Source organism: Anoplopoma fimbria, chromosome 3, assembly GCF_027596085.1.
Source record: "Anoplopoma fimbria isolate UVic2021 breed Golden Eagle Sablefish chromosome 3, Afim_UVic_2022, whole genome shotgun sequence".
Taxonomy (NCBI): Eukaryota; Metazoa; Chordata; class Actinopteri; order Perciformes; family Anoplopomatidae; genus Anoplopoma; species Anoplopoma fimbria.
In genome coordinates this window covers 8,244,038-8,263,147 of record NC_072451.1, presented here as the reverse complement: position 1 = coordinate 8,263,147, position 19,110 = coordinate 8,244,038, and the positions used below count along the sequence as shown (strand labels likewise).

At 40.9% G+C, this 19,110-nt stretch overlaps 1 protein-coding gene across 1 annotated transcript in view; it reads right to left on the bottom strand.

The window, feature by feature from the left end:
* LOC129111584 (cadherin-18-like) overlaps positions 1-19,110 on the bottom strand; it is a 128,736-nt gene that overhangs the window by 79,081 nt on the left and 30,545 nt on the right. The window contains exon 3 of the mRNA XM_054623588.1: positions 11,726-11,845. Within this exon, the coding sequence (XP_054479563.1) occupies positions 11,726-11,845 (120 nt within the window). The remainder of the gene's footprint in view (positions 1-11,725; positions 11,846-19,110) is intronic.

Here is a 19,110-nt window from a genome sequence, read left to right as displayed (position 1 = left end):
AAGAGCAGAAGGACATTGGAGAAATGGTGGATTAGAAAACAAGGTAGAGGAAGGCAGGCATATTTGTGGTGAGAAAAGGGAGGACAGCTGGTTCATCGAGTGGCCACTTGAGGCTGGCTAAAAATGTAGTAATTCCTAAGACCCCCATGTTAAAGTGCCAATTTTACAGCAGGAAGAAACATGGTTGCAGCCTGGTACAAAAACTGTTTGGGTCTTTACAGCTTATATCACATTTTTGGTTAAATACAGACTAACATTTCCATCCCAGCTGCAGTGATGAATTCAGAACCACAACAATCAGGACCATTCTTTGCAGTTATTGTTAACACAGGTTATGCCTTGTAACAAGCACTGCAGGCTCAGGCACGGGTATTGTTAGAATTCTTCATCTCAATGAAATCATGAAAATATATGTTCGGTTGATGCTTTACTAGAAATAAACTAGATAAGCAATTGTTAAATGAGACTAGATGAAGCACGGCTACTAACAGCCATAGATAATAATTTACAAAGCTACAAATTCGACTATTTATTTGCCTTTTGTACCACTTTTACAGATAAACAGGGAGATTATGGTTGTGAGTAGGTGCACTGCTTCTCCGCGAAGCAGAAAGTACAGGTGTTACTACAGTAATTACATAAACAATGGCCCTGTTGGATTCAAGTTTCCCAGTAGGCCATGACAGCGGAAATGAGCCAGCACTCACAATACCAGCACTCAGAAACTGAGACGGCTAAATGGAAATCAGTAATCATTCAATATTATTATTAACACCTGTGCTGTTCCTACTGTCACATGTCAAAATGTCTTCTGTAAAAAAAAGGCCTATTATTTTTTGCCAAGTCATTATACTTGTCACACTCAAGGTTGACTTGTCAAATTACGCTGGGCGTGAGAAAGTTCCAGACCTACTCAAATCAGGGGAATGGACGGACTGCTGTGAGAAATTTGCAAAGAAAATTCCCAAACTTCAAAATAATAGCATGTGCATTCAATAGTTTGCCCATGTTACACATATTGGGGGGACTCGTTAACAATGTAGTCGTAGAACAATTTATGCCTATCATCTATAGTGGAAGACTACACAAGTAAAGAGTTCATATAAATAAACAAATATGAATATGTAGCATGAAGGAACATGATGGGAGGTTATCATGGGCTGTAATGGTACAATATTTTAAACTGATCAAACTTTGATAATTTGTTTGAATTCTAAATTGATATGAATTATTTTATATTCAGGTGTCTTGCTCCCTGTGCACATTCGCTGCTCATCTGTATCAGAATCAGAAGCTGTTTATTGCCAAGTACGTTACACATACAATGAATTTGGCTCGGTGATTAATTGGTGCGTTCAGTAAATAACAAACACAGTGAAATACTATAGATATCCTTTAAAGATAGAAATGTGAAAATATACAATAAATTATGGTTAAAAGTAAACAATTAAGAGTATGTTAAAGCAGGTATGTTATATTATAAAAGTGTCAAGATGTGCAGGGGTGTAAACTGTCCTGGGGATGTAATTGTCTAAGTCAGTGGGGGTCCTGGGCTTTGTTGATTAACCCAACTGCAGATGGGAAGAAACTGTTTTTATGGCGTGAGTTCTTGGTCTTGATGGACTGCAGCCTCCTGCCAGAGGGAAGGGATTTTAAGAGGTTGTGTCCAGGGTTAGAGGTGTTGGCTACAATCTTCATTGCCTGCCTCAGGTTCCTGTAGGTGAACAAGTCATGGAGGGACAGCAGAATTTCAGCCAATCACTCTCTCAGCAGAACGAACGATACGTTGCAGTTTACCCTTGTCCTTGGCAGTGGCTGCAGCGTACCAGACGGTGATGGAGGAAGAGAGGGAATCCACGGCATCGACAAGGGAGTCACACAGGGTCATGGGGGCGGATGGGGCTGCATTCTTCCGGAAATCTACAACCAACTCCACTGTCTTTAGAGCATTTAGCTCTAAGTTGTTCAATACGCACCAGGTCACCAGATGGTAAATCTCCCACCTGTAGGCGGACTCATCCCCACCAGAGAGTAGTCCAATGAGGGTGGTGTCATCCGCGAACTTCAGGAGCTTGACGGACTGGTGACTGGAGGTGCAGTTGTTGGTGTACAGGGAGAATAGCAAAGGGGAAAGTACTCAGCCTTGAGGGGAACCGGTGCTGTTGCTCCAAAAGGCTGAGACATGTTTTGACAGCTTCACATGCTGCTTCCTGTCAGACAGGAAGTCTGTGATCTACTTGCAGTGGAGTCAGGCACGTGCAGCTTGAGGAGTTTGTCCTGCAGCAGTGAGGGGATGATGGTGTTGAATGCTTCCCGTACACTTTCTCCACCAGTTACTTCTGGCAGACAACGCCGTCATCTACACCCTGCAGTCACGGGTTAGCTCCATCCACACCATCGATGCACACCTTAAATCCCTGGAAAACAGCTGCTACTACAACCATCTGTCATGCCAAATCAGTCACATGACAGTTTCAAGCTCAGCGCTGCTAAAACTAGAACTTTTTTTCTGCTCGCTCTCCTTTAACCAGACAGATGAGAATTCCATGGGACGTGACACACGTCTGAAGTTCCTGGGCATCACTCTCGATTCAGTTGATATGAAAAAAAACCTTCCAGTCGCGAAGTTGAAGCGCATCCGCGAGATTAGGAATCGTATTGCGTGGAGAAAAAACATAATTAAGCAGCCGTTAAGCTTAGTTAACACTTGCCGTAGTGAAGCCGGCGCGAGGCGCGCATGCGCCAGGGGGTGACGTAATCACGGCCAGTGCGTGGGGGGCGAAGGCCTGCAAGTGGTCTTGGGCGCGATCAGGTGATACAAATATTTTACTGATAAAACACTATGTCTGGGTGTTATTGATAGAAAGCCAATTCACTTTTAAATGGTTTAGAAACAGGAGGTCCTAAAACTCTACATTTTAAGACCTCCTGTCTAGGTTAATATTTTCAAGCCAAATCAATTAGTTTTCAGGATAGTGCACCTTTGTTTCTTTAAGTTAATACTTGACGTGTTTTGACAGGGTTGGACAAAGGTAAAGATAAAAAAAAAGAATTGGCCCAAAAATATGAGATATGATCTTACAGATAATTACACTCCCTCCTCGGCATTGTGGAGGTTGGTTTAAGGCGGTTTCACCTCCTCTTTTGTTGTTTTTTGGTTCTTCACAGTTCATTGGTTGTATGCCCTCTGGCCTTTCGGAGACTAACAGCGCATAGAGTTTGAACAGCTCCGTTAATGTTTGGAACTTGGTCTTAGGCGCTATCGCAAGTATAGACAAAGCTTTACTCCCTCCTTGGCCATCTCAACTTCGGCAGGCTCGCGTAATCTCTCAGGGGCCCTCTTTCATCTCACCCTCGCTGGACATGGCGTCTTCCGTGTCCAAATATGCACAATCTCATCTATCTTGTTGACGGGTGCCGCGTTTCTAGGCTTTTCTGCTCGATCAATGAAATTATGCAACATTTTATACAACGAGCTGATGAGTTACTCAGGGTCAGTAAACTTCTACACGGATGCCGTCCATGGGTTTTGGGGGACTCATCAAGGCCAGTGGTTTGCTAGTAACTGGCTTCTCTCTTTTCAGTTTGATCTTCGTCGATGCTATAATTAAGTTGTCATCGTTATCATCAACAGAGGGCACTCCTCTTCCAAAGACATCATGCCTTTCCTGAGAAACATCACATGGTCAGCCGTCACACAACTTTATTTATCAGCCCGTCACGTGCAGATAACACAAAAGCTGATTCACTTTCCTGTTTTACATTCCAGACTTTCCAGAGCATCTTTCCAGAGGCCAGCAGTCTCAATATCAGTTCCCCCTTGTCAGACCTAGTATGCTTTCCTAAATCAAAGCCTCATGGTTAAATGTATGGACTAAGCTAAGATGCATATGAAAAAGGGTTAAGCAGTTTCCACTGAAAAAAACATATGATTTATTTGGCGCACTTTTGCTTTGTTTTGGTTTGTGGCATGCCTTATTTGCTATTGCATTGATGGTTGCATTTTAAACCTGCATATATTTGCAGTTTGATTGCTCGCATTCAATTTAATATTAGATGTTACGATCCTCTTCATCAAGTTTGTTTGCTAATTCGGCCATTAAATTACTGCTGAAAAGTTTGCTAAAGCTTCTCCCAAGTTATCAAAAGCAGACAGCCTATTACTCTCTTTAATTGAATATGATGCTGAACTCAGATCAGGCGTTTTTCCCCTTACATTGATGCTCTGTTCCATTCTGTTTTCTATTAGCCTTTTATGCTTCACTCAGATGTGGTGAATTTACAACATCTTCTAAATCCTTCAACCAAAAGACATCACATTTTCCGATCTGGCCTTTCATCCTAAACATTATATCTTTCGTTTTAAACACTTGGGAAAAGCGAAGGTGCGTGCCCTGTTGTGGTTGGTACAGACTCTCTCTTTCCTCCTTTAAATTCATGATATGCTACCTACGTTTAAGGCTCTCTACTTGCTTCACTTCTCCTTATTTATTAATTAATCTTCCTTTGTCTATATCATGGATTAACTAACCATTAGAGTTAATCCTCACTAAAAGCAACGTATCACCTCAGCATTAGGGCATTCTTTTAGAATAGGGGCTACTTCATCGCCCACAAACCAAGGCATCTCATCTACATCCCTGAGACAAATGGGATGTTGGTCATCCTCTGCCTTCACCTCCTAAGTCCGCCCTGACATCAACACAATACTCTTAAATCAAACATCAGTAAAGCCTTTAAATAAGGTCAGATAAGTCATTCATATAACTGGTGGTGGTTTCACTTTCACGTAGTGTCTTGCATTATTGGCATGTCATTTAATTTGTCCCATAGCATGGGATAGCATTATCTTAGTCATGCATAATGTTCCTTATATTATCACTAAAGCTACTTCTCGCATTCTATTGTTCAAGCCAATATTCTCTTATTCACTGTATAATGCCTTTGCAGTCCTGTTTGTTAAGTTGAGTCACACTATTCTCGGCTCTAACGTGTCCGTCTTCTCAATTTGCTGGTCTAACGGACCATTTCTCGATCTCCCGGTCTAACGTGACTGTTTTCCATTGGTGACCCAATTTCTCATTTGCCGGTCGGAAGTGACCTGGTCTAGAATGACCAAATTTTCTAATTTTCTGGTTGAACTTGACCTTGTCTGACTGAACTGATTCTCACTCCCGGGTATAAGGTGACTGTCTTCTGTCTGTCTCTTACAACCTTTCTCAGGTGTAATTCGACCCAACTGTCCTGTTTTGCGGTTTAAACTGACCAAACTATCTGTTCTGTAGTCTAATAAGACCCCACCTATTCTTTCCTGCGGTCTGTCAAGACCCCCGCTATAAATTCCGTGATCTGTTGAGATCCCACCAGACTTTGCTGTGGTCTATCTAGACCCGCACTATCCTTTTCTGCGGTCTATCGAGACCCTACCCTATCCTTTGCTATGGTTAACTTGACCCCTCGTAACTCTGCTTCAACTTCACCTCATGCAAGCTCATCCTAAAAAGTTTTACCCATAACCTTTCTCTCATGACTAATCTTCTGTTTATGCTTAGGAATTCTCTCCAGCAGTAGGTAAGGTATTTATTTTATATATTTATATAAAAATAATTATTTTGATGTGAAGACCCTGGGTAGATGTTCTGACATTGTGTTCGGTTCAATTTATCCCTGTTAAGTCTGCCTGGTTTTGTTGGGGTTGGAGTCTTCTCATCCAATTTTGACTCTGGGAGGCTTGTGCATACGCAAAAGCATGAAGATCAACACAATAACCATTCAAAGCCTGTACTACACCAAGTATAGACTCATGTAACTAAACTCCAAGACATTGGTTGGAATTTAACCTTAATTATATATTCAGGAAATAGATGCAAAGGTAGAATTATTTCACTATCACTTTGATGCCATCATTCTGCTCAAATGAACATGAAGTGTCTGGAATATACAATATATATAATATGACAGCCACAACAGAGAAAACTACTGTCCCGGGTGCACTGTGTGTACTTTGAGAGTAAATTTGCTATATTATTTATCATGATCTATTATGCCAGAAGCATCAACTGGAAACACAATAAGTGCAAAACAACCAGATTCACTTTAAGGCTGTCTCATTGTGATGCTGTCTATTTGTATACAGGAAACACACACACACACACACACACACACACACACACACACACACACACACACACACACACACACACACACACACACACACGTAAAACACAGGCCTCACAGATAGTGAAGCTTTTGAAACCTCTTTTCAGTCTCAAGTTAATTCCATTCACATTGAGTAGAATATGCTTTGACAAGCACTCTCACTGAGAACACTTTGATATTCTCTGTATACTGTCTCTTGTGCTTTTAATGGACACATTATCATGTCTGGGAAAGCTTTTGTTTGTGAGCTTTTTTCATACTGAGCCTCTTTTCTAAATTCTGTCTGCTTTTACGTGTCAACAGCAGCAGCTATTTTATTTACAATGCACTTGCAGCACTGCTGTGTTGCAAATCATTTGGACAAAGAACAGTTTAAAGGTTATTATTGATAACAGTAGGAAAACATATAAATATAATCAAAAGACCTGCAATGATTCCTTCTCTTCACATGACCCAGTGTGTGTGGATTAAAAACTGCAGTGTGTTCTGTGAAACTGTTCAGCATAAAATGTATTTATTTATCGATTAAGTATAAAGCATAAAATCTCAAGTATGCTGTAGATTACGAGTTAAAGGCTCAGCCTGATCCAGGACTCTGTTAACAACAAATCATGGTGCTGTATGGCTCCAAAAACTTGGACATTTCAGTCACAGAGCGACTAATGATTTTACTTTGGGAAGATTGTTAGCAGTCCTGCATCATCTTTATTTCAAGATAATTTGCAATTATTTTAATGGAACAATTTAGGGGGAATAAATCATGCGTTCTTTGTTAGTGTGTTTTCCCAACCTGTAGATCGCTAAGATTTCATTGTAAGTTTTATGAATACATCTGGGACTGAAATGTCAGAGCAAAACTGACTATACATGTCACTAATACCGCATCAATGTTGCCATGGGCAGATTTTGTAGAAGGAATTCATTTTTAAAATAATGAATGGACTCTGGATTTTTACTGATTCAAATGTAAATCAAATTCCAATTTGGGCTGTTATAGAATAAGCCTGGAGTTGGACAGACATGTGGTGCCAAGGTAAGGATGGCAAATCACAAAGATAGGTGTATCAAGAGCCAAAGTGCCACCAACTAGTAGGGGTGGGACAGATAATTGAGCTTCACGGTGACAGGTTTCGAAGAACAGTACCCAACAACCTGGCTGCACCTCCACTGGGTTGACTGCTATACAATCTTTATCTAGAACTATATCACATGTGTGAAAGTCACAATAGAAGTGGGGTGATTATAATCAGGGAGCATAGAATTATAGCATTTTGCCCTTATTTTGATCGTGACAGTAGACCGAAGACAGAAAATGAGAGTAAAAATGGAAGACATCCAAAAAAGGTCCCCTGACCAGGGACATTCCCATTCAGGGGCCTTGAGTTCATGGAGACTTTGCACTCTAAAACGTAAGTGAACCAACCCATCCCTCTGCTTGTATGAGACATTATAACAGACAGGAAGTTTATTCAGAACTCGAATGGCATCTGTAATGCATGTTTTTCATGTTTGAATTTTTTCAGGCAATGCTCAACAATCTAATGTTAAGTCATGTGTAGCTGTTTTTTTTTATTATATTACATATTGCAATTTGGCATTGAATGCAAGAATGAACCAATTTGAACGTGATGAAAATGCAAAACAAACTGTATGAATTTATGTCTGTTGGGGTTTTGACCACCCACAAACATTGAGAAAAATTTGATATTGAAAAATCAAACACAATGTTTTTATGTGTTTCTAGACACAAGTTAGAAACATCAGATCTATGCATAAACGTTTCATGAATGAGGAATTGGATCATAGAGAATTTCTGAGATATAGTACCAGGGTTTTCTAAACATCTACTAATGAACCGGACACTATAATCATTTTCAATGCATTAACAACTACATAATCCCAGATTCTTAGCAAGCGATCCAAACCTTTGATGTACATTGTCAATCTGACCACTTTTCCCTAACATTATCTAAGGAGTTTGAATTGCCTGACCTTATTCTGTGTGGCTGTGTAGCAACAAGGCTGTAAAGCCTTGTGCAACAGCACAAAGTATATAATCCTGCAGGCTTAATTGTTGGAATGCTGATTAAGTATTGTTCTTCAAAGCTGAAGTGCTTCTTATTATTCTCCATCTTCATCTCCACAAAAGTTTGGCGCGTAACTCGTCCCGCAGCGTTGCAAGCACATGCGTCAAAATACATCAAATCCAACAGACTTGGTCACAGCAGCCTGAAAGTGAGAGGAATCCAGCTATCTACTCCATAGAGACCCATGTTTATTCAGACTCCAAAAAGATATTGCACAGAGAACCATACCCGTTTCTAAATTGCCACTACAGCCACATTTGTAACACTACAGACACAATTTTTTACATATTCTTGTTCATCAAGTCGTTCTGCCTCTCATGGTCTGGTATTTAGGGAAATAGAAATTACGGTTTGGGAGAGTTCAGCAGTAGTTTGAGAGGTGCGCTTCAGCTTAAACTCCATTTAAAGCCTATGTACCTGTGAGTCTCTTTGAAGTCATATTGCTATGGTAACCTTTGATGCTGGCAGGTGATTGTTATAACTCCTGTCTGTCTCTCTGTCACTGTCTGTCTGTCTGTTTTTTTTCTGTCTGTCTCTCTCTTTTTCTGTCTTTCTCTCACTGTCTGTTTGTCTGTCTCCCTCTCTTTGTCTGTCTTCTCTCTCTCTCTCTCTCTCTCTCTCTTTCTCTTCCTATCTGTCTGTCTCTCTATCTATCTGTATCTCTATCTATCTGTCTCTCTCACTGTCTGACTGTGTGTCTGTCTCTCTGTCTCTCTCTCTTTCTCTCACTGTCTGTCTGTCTGTCTGTCTGTCTCTCTCTTTGTCTGTCTTCTCTCTCTCTCTTTCTCTTCCTCTTCCTCTCTGTCTGTCTGTTAGTCTCTCTGTCTCTCTCTCTCTTTCTGTCTCTCTCTTACTCGCTCTCTAATCTCTCTTTCTGTCTCTCTCTTACTCTCTCTCTTTCTCTAATCTCTGTTTCTCTATTTCTCAATCTCTTCCTCTCTCTCACACATAATTTCTAATTTTCAGTTTTCTTCAATTCATTTAATTTCAATTGAATTCTTACAGCCCCAATTTCATTTGTAACACTATCCACACAAATGACATGTCTACGTCTTCAGAAGAGTCTTGGTATTCTCAAAATGAAGATATTAAATACGATTTACAGATTTGAACTCAGAGATTCTTGTTCAGGTAGAACCTTCTCTGTGTTATCACCAGTTATGGCCAACAGTGACTCAGCACTACTACTATTACTACTACCACTATTACTACTACTACTACAACTATTACTACTACTACCACTATTACTAATACTACTACTACTACAACAATTTCTTCTTCTACAACTATTTCTGATTAGACTGTTTCTTCTACTAAACCACTGATACTACAGTTTAACAGTTCAGCTTCCAGCTTTTTCTTCATTGTATTTCAGCTCTTTGCTTCTTTTGATGATGCAGTTCAGCTTCCATCTTTGCCAGTTTTACAATTCAACTACCAGGTTTTTTCAACAGTGCAGTTCTTGGCTTTTGGGCTTTTTCAGGAAAGTCATTTGAAACTTCCCCATTTTCAGTAATGCTCTGTGACTGATTTCAGCTTTCAGCATTCCAACGCACTTTCTGCAGGAAATGCATTTTCTAGTATTATTTATGTGATTGGACTTACTTTATTTTTCAAATGAACCTCAAATGTACCTCAGATGAACCCCAAACTAACCCTAAATGAACCTCATTGATACAGCTGTCTCAGAACTGTTAATATATGCAACATCTTCGGGCAGTAGCAGCCACACAGTCAAAATTTCTAGTCCATAATGTAGTTTCCTTGGTGGTTACGGATGAAATAACTATTTTGAAAACATTGGTGGTGAATGTTTGGCACATATCAATATTCTGCCTTATATTACAGTTTTTCACAATTGTTAACACACGTTTCTCAAAACAATAACGGCTTTCTCAAAACTGCACACACAAAACTGAAAACCTCACACACAAAATGCTAAACCTGACACTCCCTTTGCAAGATGACTCTTTGCCATCAAATCTCTTAACTGTTCACAAAATGGAACTTGTGTTTTCATTTGGTACACACAGCCATATTTTCAAATGACATACACATACCATTCATTGAGTACACACAACTAAGCATTTGCTGCACACTACCAAGCATTTACAGCACACTGAAGTGCAAAATTGAAAACACAATCATAGAAATGGAACACACCATATGAATGACAATGACTCTGGAGAATGAGCCATTTCTCCTTTTGTAAAATGTCTCAGTATAGGCCTACTTTTTTCATAGTCAAACATAAAACAGCACACAAATATGCAGCGGCTGAGATTTGGTTGGACCCTCTGGCCAGCCTCCCTCATGCTCAAACCATGGTTGAGCACATGGTCTACCACAGTGGCCCGAATCTCATTAGAGATGACCGTTCTCCTCCTCCTTCTTCTCCTTGTCCTTCTCTTCCTCTCCCTCCTCCTTATTGTCCTCCTCTTCCTCCTTCTTGTCCTCCTCTTCCTCCTCCTTGTCCTCCTCCTCCTCCTTGTCCTCCTCTTCCTCCTCCTTGTCCTCCTCTTCCTCCTTGTCCTCCTCCTACTCTTCCTCCTCTTCCTTCTCTCTGTCCTCCTACTCCTCCTCCCCCTTGTCCCCCTCCTTCTTGTCCTCCTCTTCCTCCTCCTCCTCCTCTCACTCTTACCCCTCTCCTTCTCTGGTTGTCGATCTCTTCAAAGTTCTCCATTGTTCACCAAACAAAACAGAGGCTCAAGGCACTTTTATGCTGCAGTCCTGATTGCAAATTGCTCAACAGACCTGAATGTTTAGAGATTTGAATATTTGTGTGTTGTAGGTTGATGCTTTGAGATTTTACTTGAGAAGTGTGTGCAACAACTGAACATTGTGTGTAGTGTTTTGACAACAAGGTGATGTGTAATTGACATCAGAGTGTAAAGAAGGAAAGTCAGAGTCTAATGCAGATAAGGGAGTGTGAAGTAGTGCCAAATTGGGTCGAGCGATTGGTACATGAAGTGAAGGTTGTGTGAAATTGTGCCGAATTTTCGCTTTTTGTGTGTTAACAACTGAGGAAAAACTGTAAGTGTTTTTCCTTCATTCTTAAAATCTGTCTTTACATAGTATGTGTGTTCCTGGTAAAACTATGACTAGGAAACAAGGGACAGCAGGGGTTCCTGATAATTACTGAGCCAAACCAAGTTAACCACCTTCATCCACTGGTCTTTCACCCAAAACAATGGAGCAGGTGGAGGCTGTCATTTGAAGGGCCGCACTACCTGTGACACTTGCCCATTAAAGATCTGGCTCCACCGCTGAGAGCACTTCAAAGGAACTCCCCACCTGTATCGTTTAACACAGTTTTCCTAAACATTTAACACAGAGACAACAAGTAAATCCACTCTGGTTCCTTGGCTTTTGGCAGCATCCTTAGCTGCGTGTGAAAGGTGATCCCTATCCTCCTCTCTTTGAACTTTCCCTGGGCAGCAGTTAAAATGTGTTTAAAGTGAACTCAGAAGCGTTTCTACCTGTCTTGGGGTCAACAGAGAAGTATGGCTGTCCCTCCAGGATGCTGTAGACTATCTTGGCACTGTTCCCGTAGGTCGGGTCATCTGCATCTGAGGCTGTCACTTGCAAAACTGACGTTCCTGCACAGAAAAGGGAAGACATATTAAGTGTTGGATGGCGGATAGCCATAAACATCGACCACCTGAAAGAAATAAAGAAAGGAATAATTTGTGAATACTGACAAACGTAAATGCTTACATCTTTAGTACTTTCATGATCATAATATATTTGACAGAAAGTTATTTCTCGACCTCGAACTATAGTTTAAAAAAGTCTCATGGGGAAATATCATTATTGTGGCCATTTCAATCCCTGGATCATGCTCACTTTTACATTGCCACCTCAGCAACATATGTAATTAAAAACATAGTGAACAGCCCCCTGGATTATCTATGGGAGCACAGAGCAAGCTATAACACACAAGGGAAGATCATTCACTGTCCCTCAAGTTGTAGCATGGTGACCTTGTCTCTTTCTCTGAGTATTGTTTTAGAGATCACAAGTGCTAAATATTAAGAGCATTAATCTAGCAGCAATATATATACACATTATATTTATTAATAATGATAATTTATTGTTACATTATAATCATATTATCTATATAAAGATATAGAGCAGTAACCTGAACGGAGAATGAAATCTCTCTCCCTCTGTGTGGGCTGTTATCAAAACTTATTTTTGCTTTGTTCACATTGCCTGCTAGCCGGGTGCCTTTTAGTGCATGTGAAATTAATATCTGTCAAATTTTTTGTTAAGTGTACGTGTTGTGTCAATAAGTGTGAAGGGTTTGTACATGTTTGGTGGTGCGGTGTTTTGGGAGAAACCAGTTTGATTCTCACTTAAGATGTTTTATTTTCACTCAAGATGTTTTATCTAGAATACTACAGAAATATTCATTCGGACAACTGCTGACACACATACCATGGTAGTTACTTGGGTCTTATTAGTCCCCACTCTTATGAATGGGGGAAAAGAACCCTTTGCACCAAATGTCGTGAAAACATCCTGACTACAACACTGCACCTCCATCTCTGGGCTGCTGAGCATTTACTTTTTTCATCAAGTTGGTATTTATTAGGGCCTGAGCACCGATGAAGTAGGACCTATTGTTCTTCTAAAGTAAACCTATGTAACTCGACTCCGTATGAACAGATCTTTTCCAAATTCCAAATTGCGCTGAACTTGAACAAACTCCCCCTAGGGAACTAATAGACCGTCAGCAGGATTCTATAAATACAGTGGTCCAAACACTGAAAGAAAAAATGACTTCTTTGATCTAAATATGTGCAAAGTAAGATTTTTGGAGAGCAAAAATTGGATACAAATGTTTCTCAAATCGTGCTTGCACGTGGAGTTTACCTCGATATTAAAGTGAATAGTTTTTGGTCGTTTTGGAGCCAGGCCGTAATGTTAAGTAATTTAATGCAACGTGAAGTTTGTATAATTAAATCAAACGGCACCCAGGACTGCATGGTCGTGCAGTGGCTAGCACTGTCGCCCCACAGCAAGAGTGGCCCGGGTTCAATTCCCGGGCTAGTTAGCCTTCTGTGTGGAGTTTGCATGTTCTCCCTGTGTCAGCGTGGGTTCTCTCCGGGTTCTCCGGCTTCTTCCCACAGTCCAAAGACATACAGCTGAGGTTGATGACTCTAAATTGCCCATAAGTGTGAATGTGAGAGTGAATAGTTGACTGTCTATATGTGTCAGCCCTGTGATAGTCTGGAGACCTGTCCAGGTGAACCCTGCCTTCACCCAATGACAGCTGGGATCGGCTCCAAATTGCACCCAACCTAATTCATGTTATAGATAGTACTATATGGGCTCACCTCTTACCCCAAACTTATTTCTCTACAGAAAATATTTCTATCTTTACACATTGAACTATTCATTCTGCCATTTCTCCTCGACTCTTCCGGCTTTGATTCACTCAGCAGTGATTGTCAGGGCTTCTTTAACAAACAGTCCATTTTGAGACCTGCATTTACTTATATAGTCTGTTATGTTACAAACACTCCAGCGCATTCAGACACATTCAGGGTTTTTTTAGATCTTTAAAGGATTACATTTATGATTATATTTGGATCTACACTCAATACATTTGTGGCTTAAGCCCTGGCAAAATGATTTGGCCACGCAGCTGGTCAAAGCAGAAAAGACTGTCTAACCCGTGCATGGAGTGTCTGATGGTCACAGAAATGCATGGCAAGAGTCCTGCCAGTACCCTCAACATGCGAAAAGATGCAAGGGCCCGATTAATGCTGCTTGCAGCTTTAATTGTCTTTGTTTCTTCTAATGTTTGGAGATTTCTTTATGATGCATTGATCTGAATTAAGACAATTTATTGGTTTGTTTTAGTACAGATTTTCAAAATGTGCTCTCCAGATATCACCACTTTGGATGGGTAATGCTTGTGGTTGTTTTGTGTTTAAGTTTAATTGATTTTGATTAATGGCCTTATCAAAATATTTATGAATCAATTCTACTATTATATTTGTTTATAATGCCATTATAACTTATATGTAGGGCTAGTCGTTTGATTGCTAACATTTTTCTTATGATATATTTTTTAGATATTTTCTGATGACATTCTTCATCAACACATATGTCAGAATTGTGAAGCAGAACCCTGTATTTTGTTTAGTTCAGCTCTAGCTGTTTTGTGAGTATCATCACATATCTCCAGGTTGAGGTTTACCCATAGTCAAAATAGTCAGAATTGTTTCTTTATCTTTATTTACATATTTTTTTTCTTTCCTACCTTCCGCTTGTAATCACATCTAATGGTCTTCCTCAGTAAATATCATATATTACCACCTATGGTAACATGAACAAAGTTCCATACTTCAGTCATATGATCAGCAATCTCCATGACAAGTGAGCAACAAACCGAGCTTATTGTGGCAAACATAATTCTTGTCTCTGTATTTAACCTAGATCTGTGTTGTCGCTCCTTGACATTGAACTCTAGCTTTAATTAATTGATAGGAAGTTCAAAGGTGCCTCTGGTTCTCACATGACATTTATAGCTCGGGAAACAGTTTTCCAAACACGTTCAATCACAAGCAAGCCCAAACACTACACATTATGTTACTGTCACTGCTGAACGAGCCTCTGATTAGAATGAGAAATGAAATCCAAGCCACAATCAGTTCTCTTGAACAGTATGAAAATATCTTGCGACACTCTAAACTTCCACTGAATGCGTACTATGAGCTGCAGTAGAACACAGTGTGGGTTGTCAGCAGTGCTCTTGCAGAGAGCCACAGCCCATTGGCTTGACCATGTAGCAGAAGACAGCAGAAGCCAAAGCTTTAACCATCTCATTCATAATTGTACCTTGCGGTGCATTTGTTCTCATGCAGTTTAAAATCTTCAGTTTATGTCATATTAAGGTTCCTGGATTGTTTTAAATCCTTCACTAGCTTATACATTTCTTTGTTAATCACCAACAGTTTTCTTATAATTGTGTATTTGTTTTTAGTGGAACATAATCATGAAACAACTATGAGAAAACTGCAGGGACTTTCTATCTAAGCTAACATCTTACTGTACTTTTGTAACCATGCATACTGTGAGCGTATATACAGTAAACTAAAGGATAGTCCCTAGAGTTCTTAGTGTTCATATCATCCATGTGTAAACTATATATACAGTCTATAAAAGTTATAAGTATTCACCATTACATTTTTAGTTAGGAAGATTCTTCATTCACTGTCAAATGTACTTTAAAACATCAAAAAATATCCTGTCAGTATTATTTTGTTACATTATTGGATTGTTATTACTGATGCATTAACATGTAAATAGCAAACTCTCTCTCTCTCTCTCTCTCTCTCTCTCTCTCTCTCTCTCTCTCAGTTTGTGACAATCGGCAATCTTAAATTCTGAAAAGTAAAGCAAGTGCCCTAAACTTGTAAATTCCCTTCTGCCATCAGGGGGCAACTCCTCTGGTTGCATAAAAATCTATGAGAAATGACCCTACTTATCACTTGATTAATTACCTCAGTAAACATTGTTAACATGAGTAAATGGTCTCATATCTAGTTTCTAGTCTTCTTTAATACAGCATGTTGTTGTCTGGGTTTTCTTCTTTCACAGTGGGGTTTCACTTCATTAAAGTCAATGTAACATTGTGGTCGCCTAAAAACGTCTTAGTCAGTTGAGTTGTACCTAGCTCCACCAATCCTCTTGGTCTAACATACAGCTTGATACAGAGCTTATCATGTTAAAGGTGTAGTCTGAGTAACAGCTGCCTCTGTTAATTGAATAGACATCACTGTCTAATAAACAGTTTGTTTACATAGCTCATGTATTTCTAGTCTGCTGCTGACTTTAACCTACAAATCCATTTACATCTTGAAAACTGAAGGTCAAAGTTACAGAGTCACTGAGAGGGAAAATCAAAGAGAATGTTAAAGTATTGAGAAGGGGTAAAATAATCAAGAGTTAGACAGGAGAGCACCAAATACATGAGAGATGAGAGCGAGACAAGTAAAAGAAGAAGAAGAAGCCCCACTGAGAAAGCAGAAAGGTTCAGAAATAAGTGAGAGATGGGAGGTGTAGGCAATGAAGAGCGGAGTGGGATGAATGGAATGGGGAATACAGAGAGACAGAGCCATTAAGAGAGATGAAAGAGTCATATAAGGAGAGAGCCAAATAGTGAGAGAGATAATATATATATATATATATATATAACACATCGTATACAATATGGTTAAAGTTATTCATGGAGTTGAACAAGTTGTCGCTGGTGAACCAAAATCCTGAACAAGTCCTTCAAGGACTCGTTTGCACTGCTTAGCCATGTGCCTTTTTCTTGCAAGCCTTTCTGCCTCTACCTCCTGCTTCCTTTTCTCTGCAGCAGTAGATGTTGCAGGCTGACACTCAAGCTCCATCCTCCTCTCTCTGGCTATGTGCACTTACTCTGTCTCTGGGCCTTGTCCCTTGTTCCTGCTGTACTGATGTTGCTACATAACGTAACTTAAACTTTAACGCCACTACACAATCCACTAATTGTGTAACGTGATATCAAGCTGACTAGCTTTCCATTATAAACAGGTTGGGAAAGATTTGATGGGGTAACGTGACAAAAATATTATGACACACAACTTGATATGGCAGTTTAACATTACTTTACCGACTAGTTACCTAACGTTAAGTTAGTTAAACAGCATATTACATCGTTCCTAGCAAACAAGACTTACCTCAAAACTAGTGTACATTGCTGTAATGTAGATCCAGTATCGGCGGTAACTTCAACTTGGAGTGAAAGGATGAAAAGTTGGAGGGAAATGAAGACGGTGTAGACAGTTTAACGCTGATTGGCCAAGACTCGACACGTCACATCAAAAATGTTTTATTCCAAAGATCACGACATAACCTTTTCTCCTTATCTCACTCCAATCTGAGAAACGCTGGCTGGCCCCCCCCCCCCCCCCCCCCAAAAAAAAGCCTCTACGGATCTACACGATTCACGTGGATGACATATTTTGATTCAAAACAGCGACAAGTTTGCAGGTATGCTTTTTGTAAAGTGCATTTGTGTGATCAGTCCAGGCCAGTTTATTGTTACCCAGGTACTTAAGATTTCACAATCTCAATGTCCATTCCCTGGATGTTTACTGCTTCCGGAGGAGAGTGTTTACCCCGGTGTTGATCTGGAGGCAGTTCCGCTGGCACCATCCTATAAAGTCCTGGTTCAGTTCCCTGTATTCCCTGTCATCACTGAAATGAGGCCGACGATTGCAGAGTCATCAGAGAACTTTGGCAGGTGGCAGTTAGCAGAGTTGTGTTTAAAGTCTGAGGTGTAAATGGTGAAGAGGAATGGAGCCAGAACGGTTCCTTGTGGGGCCCCTGTGCTGCAGGACACCAGGTCTGACTCAGGGGGGGGAGCTTAGTGTTGTGGGGAAGGAGGAGGAGGGCAATCTACAGGGGGTGCAGAAGATGGGGGCTGCAGCAGCAGGGAGGACTGGATGGGGGGAGGGGTGGATAACTGATCAAATCTGTTAAGGAATAAGTTCAGGTCATTCACCCACTTTTGGTCCCCCACAGGCTGTTGGTTGGGCCCCTTGTGGCCAGACATCGCCTTGAGGCCCTTCCAGACCCCACTGATGTTATTCTGCTGAAGCTGATCCTCCATCTTTGTCCTGTAGTCTTTTTTCCCTTCCCTGATCTTCCTCCTCAGCTTCCTCTGCACAGTCCTCAGCTCCTCCTTGTTTTTTGATCTAAAAACCCTCTTCTTCTCCTTGAGGAGGGTCTTTATTTCAGGAGTGATCCAAGGTTTGCTGTTTGAAAAACACCGTACAGTCCTGGTGGGTACGGTGTTCTCAACACAGACGTTTATGTAGTCTGTTATGCAGTCTGTGAGACTGTCGATGTCCTCCCCATGGGCATCACTGAATACTTCCCACACAGTTGACTCAAAACAAGAGGTTTGTACACAGGCAGGAGGTGCACCAGGTTGTGGTCAGATCTTCCCAGGGGAGGGAGAGGTGATGATGTATATGCCTCCTTGGTGTTGGCATAGAACAGATCCAGGGTTTTGTTGTCTCTGGTGTGGCATGTGACGTATTGGGTGAATGTAGGCAGAGTGGAGGACGTAGGGGAATGGTTAAAGTCACCATGGAGAAGGAGGAGGGCATTGGGGGTGTCAGCAGCCTGCTTGTTGCCGAGTGGATGACGTCACAGGCCGCCTCAGCGTTAGCAGAGGGGGAATATATGCAGCTATCGCGATGACATGCGAAAATTCCCTTGGTAGGTAGTTTGGCCTCATGCGGCCAACAGCTCAATGTCTTTAGTACAGGTCTGTTCCTTAACAGTGATGTGCCAGAGTTATACCATCTATTGTTAACAAACACTGCCAGACCTTCTGTCTTCCTCTTACCCTTCTCTGTTGTCCTGTCCGCCCGTATGATGCAGAACCCGTCCAGTGCATCGTTCGTGTCCGGAGTTAGCTCTGTTAGCCATGTCTCCGTAAACACCATAATGCTGCACTCCCGGTATTCCCTCTGATGACGAGTCAGCGCTGATAACTCGTCCATCTTGTTGTGGAGAAACCTCAAGTTTCTCATGATGATGGAGGGGAGGACGGGTTTAATACGTCTTCTCATGGCGTGACATTCTACCCCGGCATGGCTTCCCCGTCTCTTACTCCTCAGCTCGTGGGGAACATCAGGTAGCAGCACCGCCATGTCTCGGAATGCTAACAGCTAACATCCCTGGTGTAAACAATGGGACCATGGCTGCGTGCTGGATCCCCGGACACGGTGGTGAAGAGTGCAATAAACAGCAAATAGACCACGACAAAGCAATTAAACAAGTAAAAAAAGTAACAAAAATAACACAAATA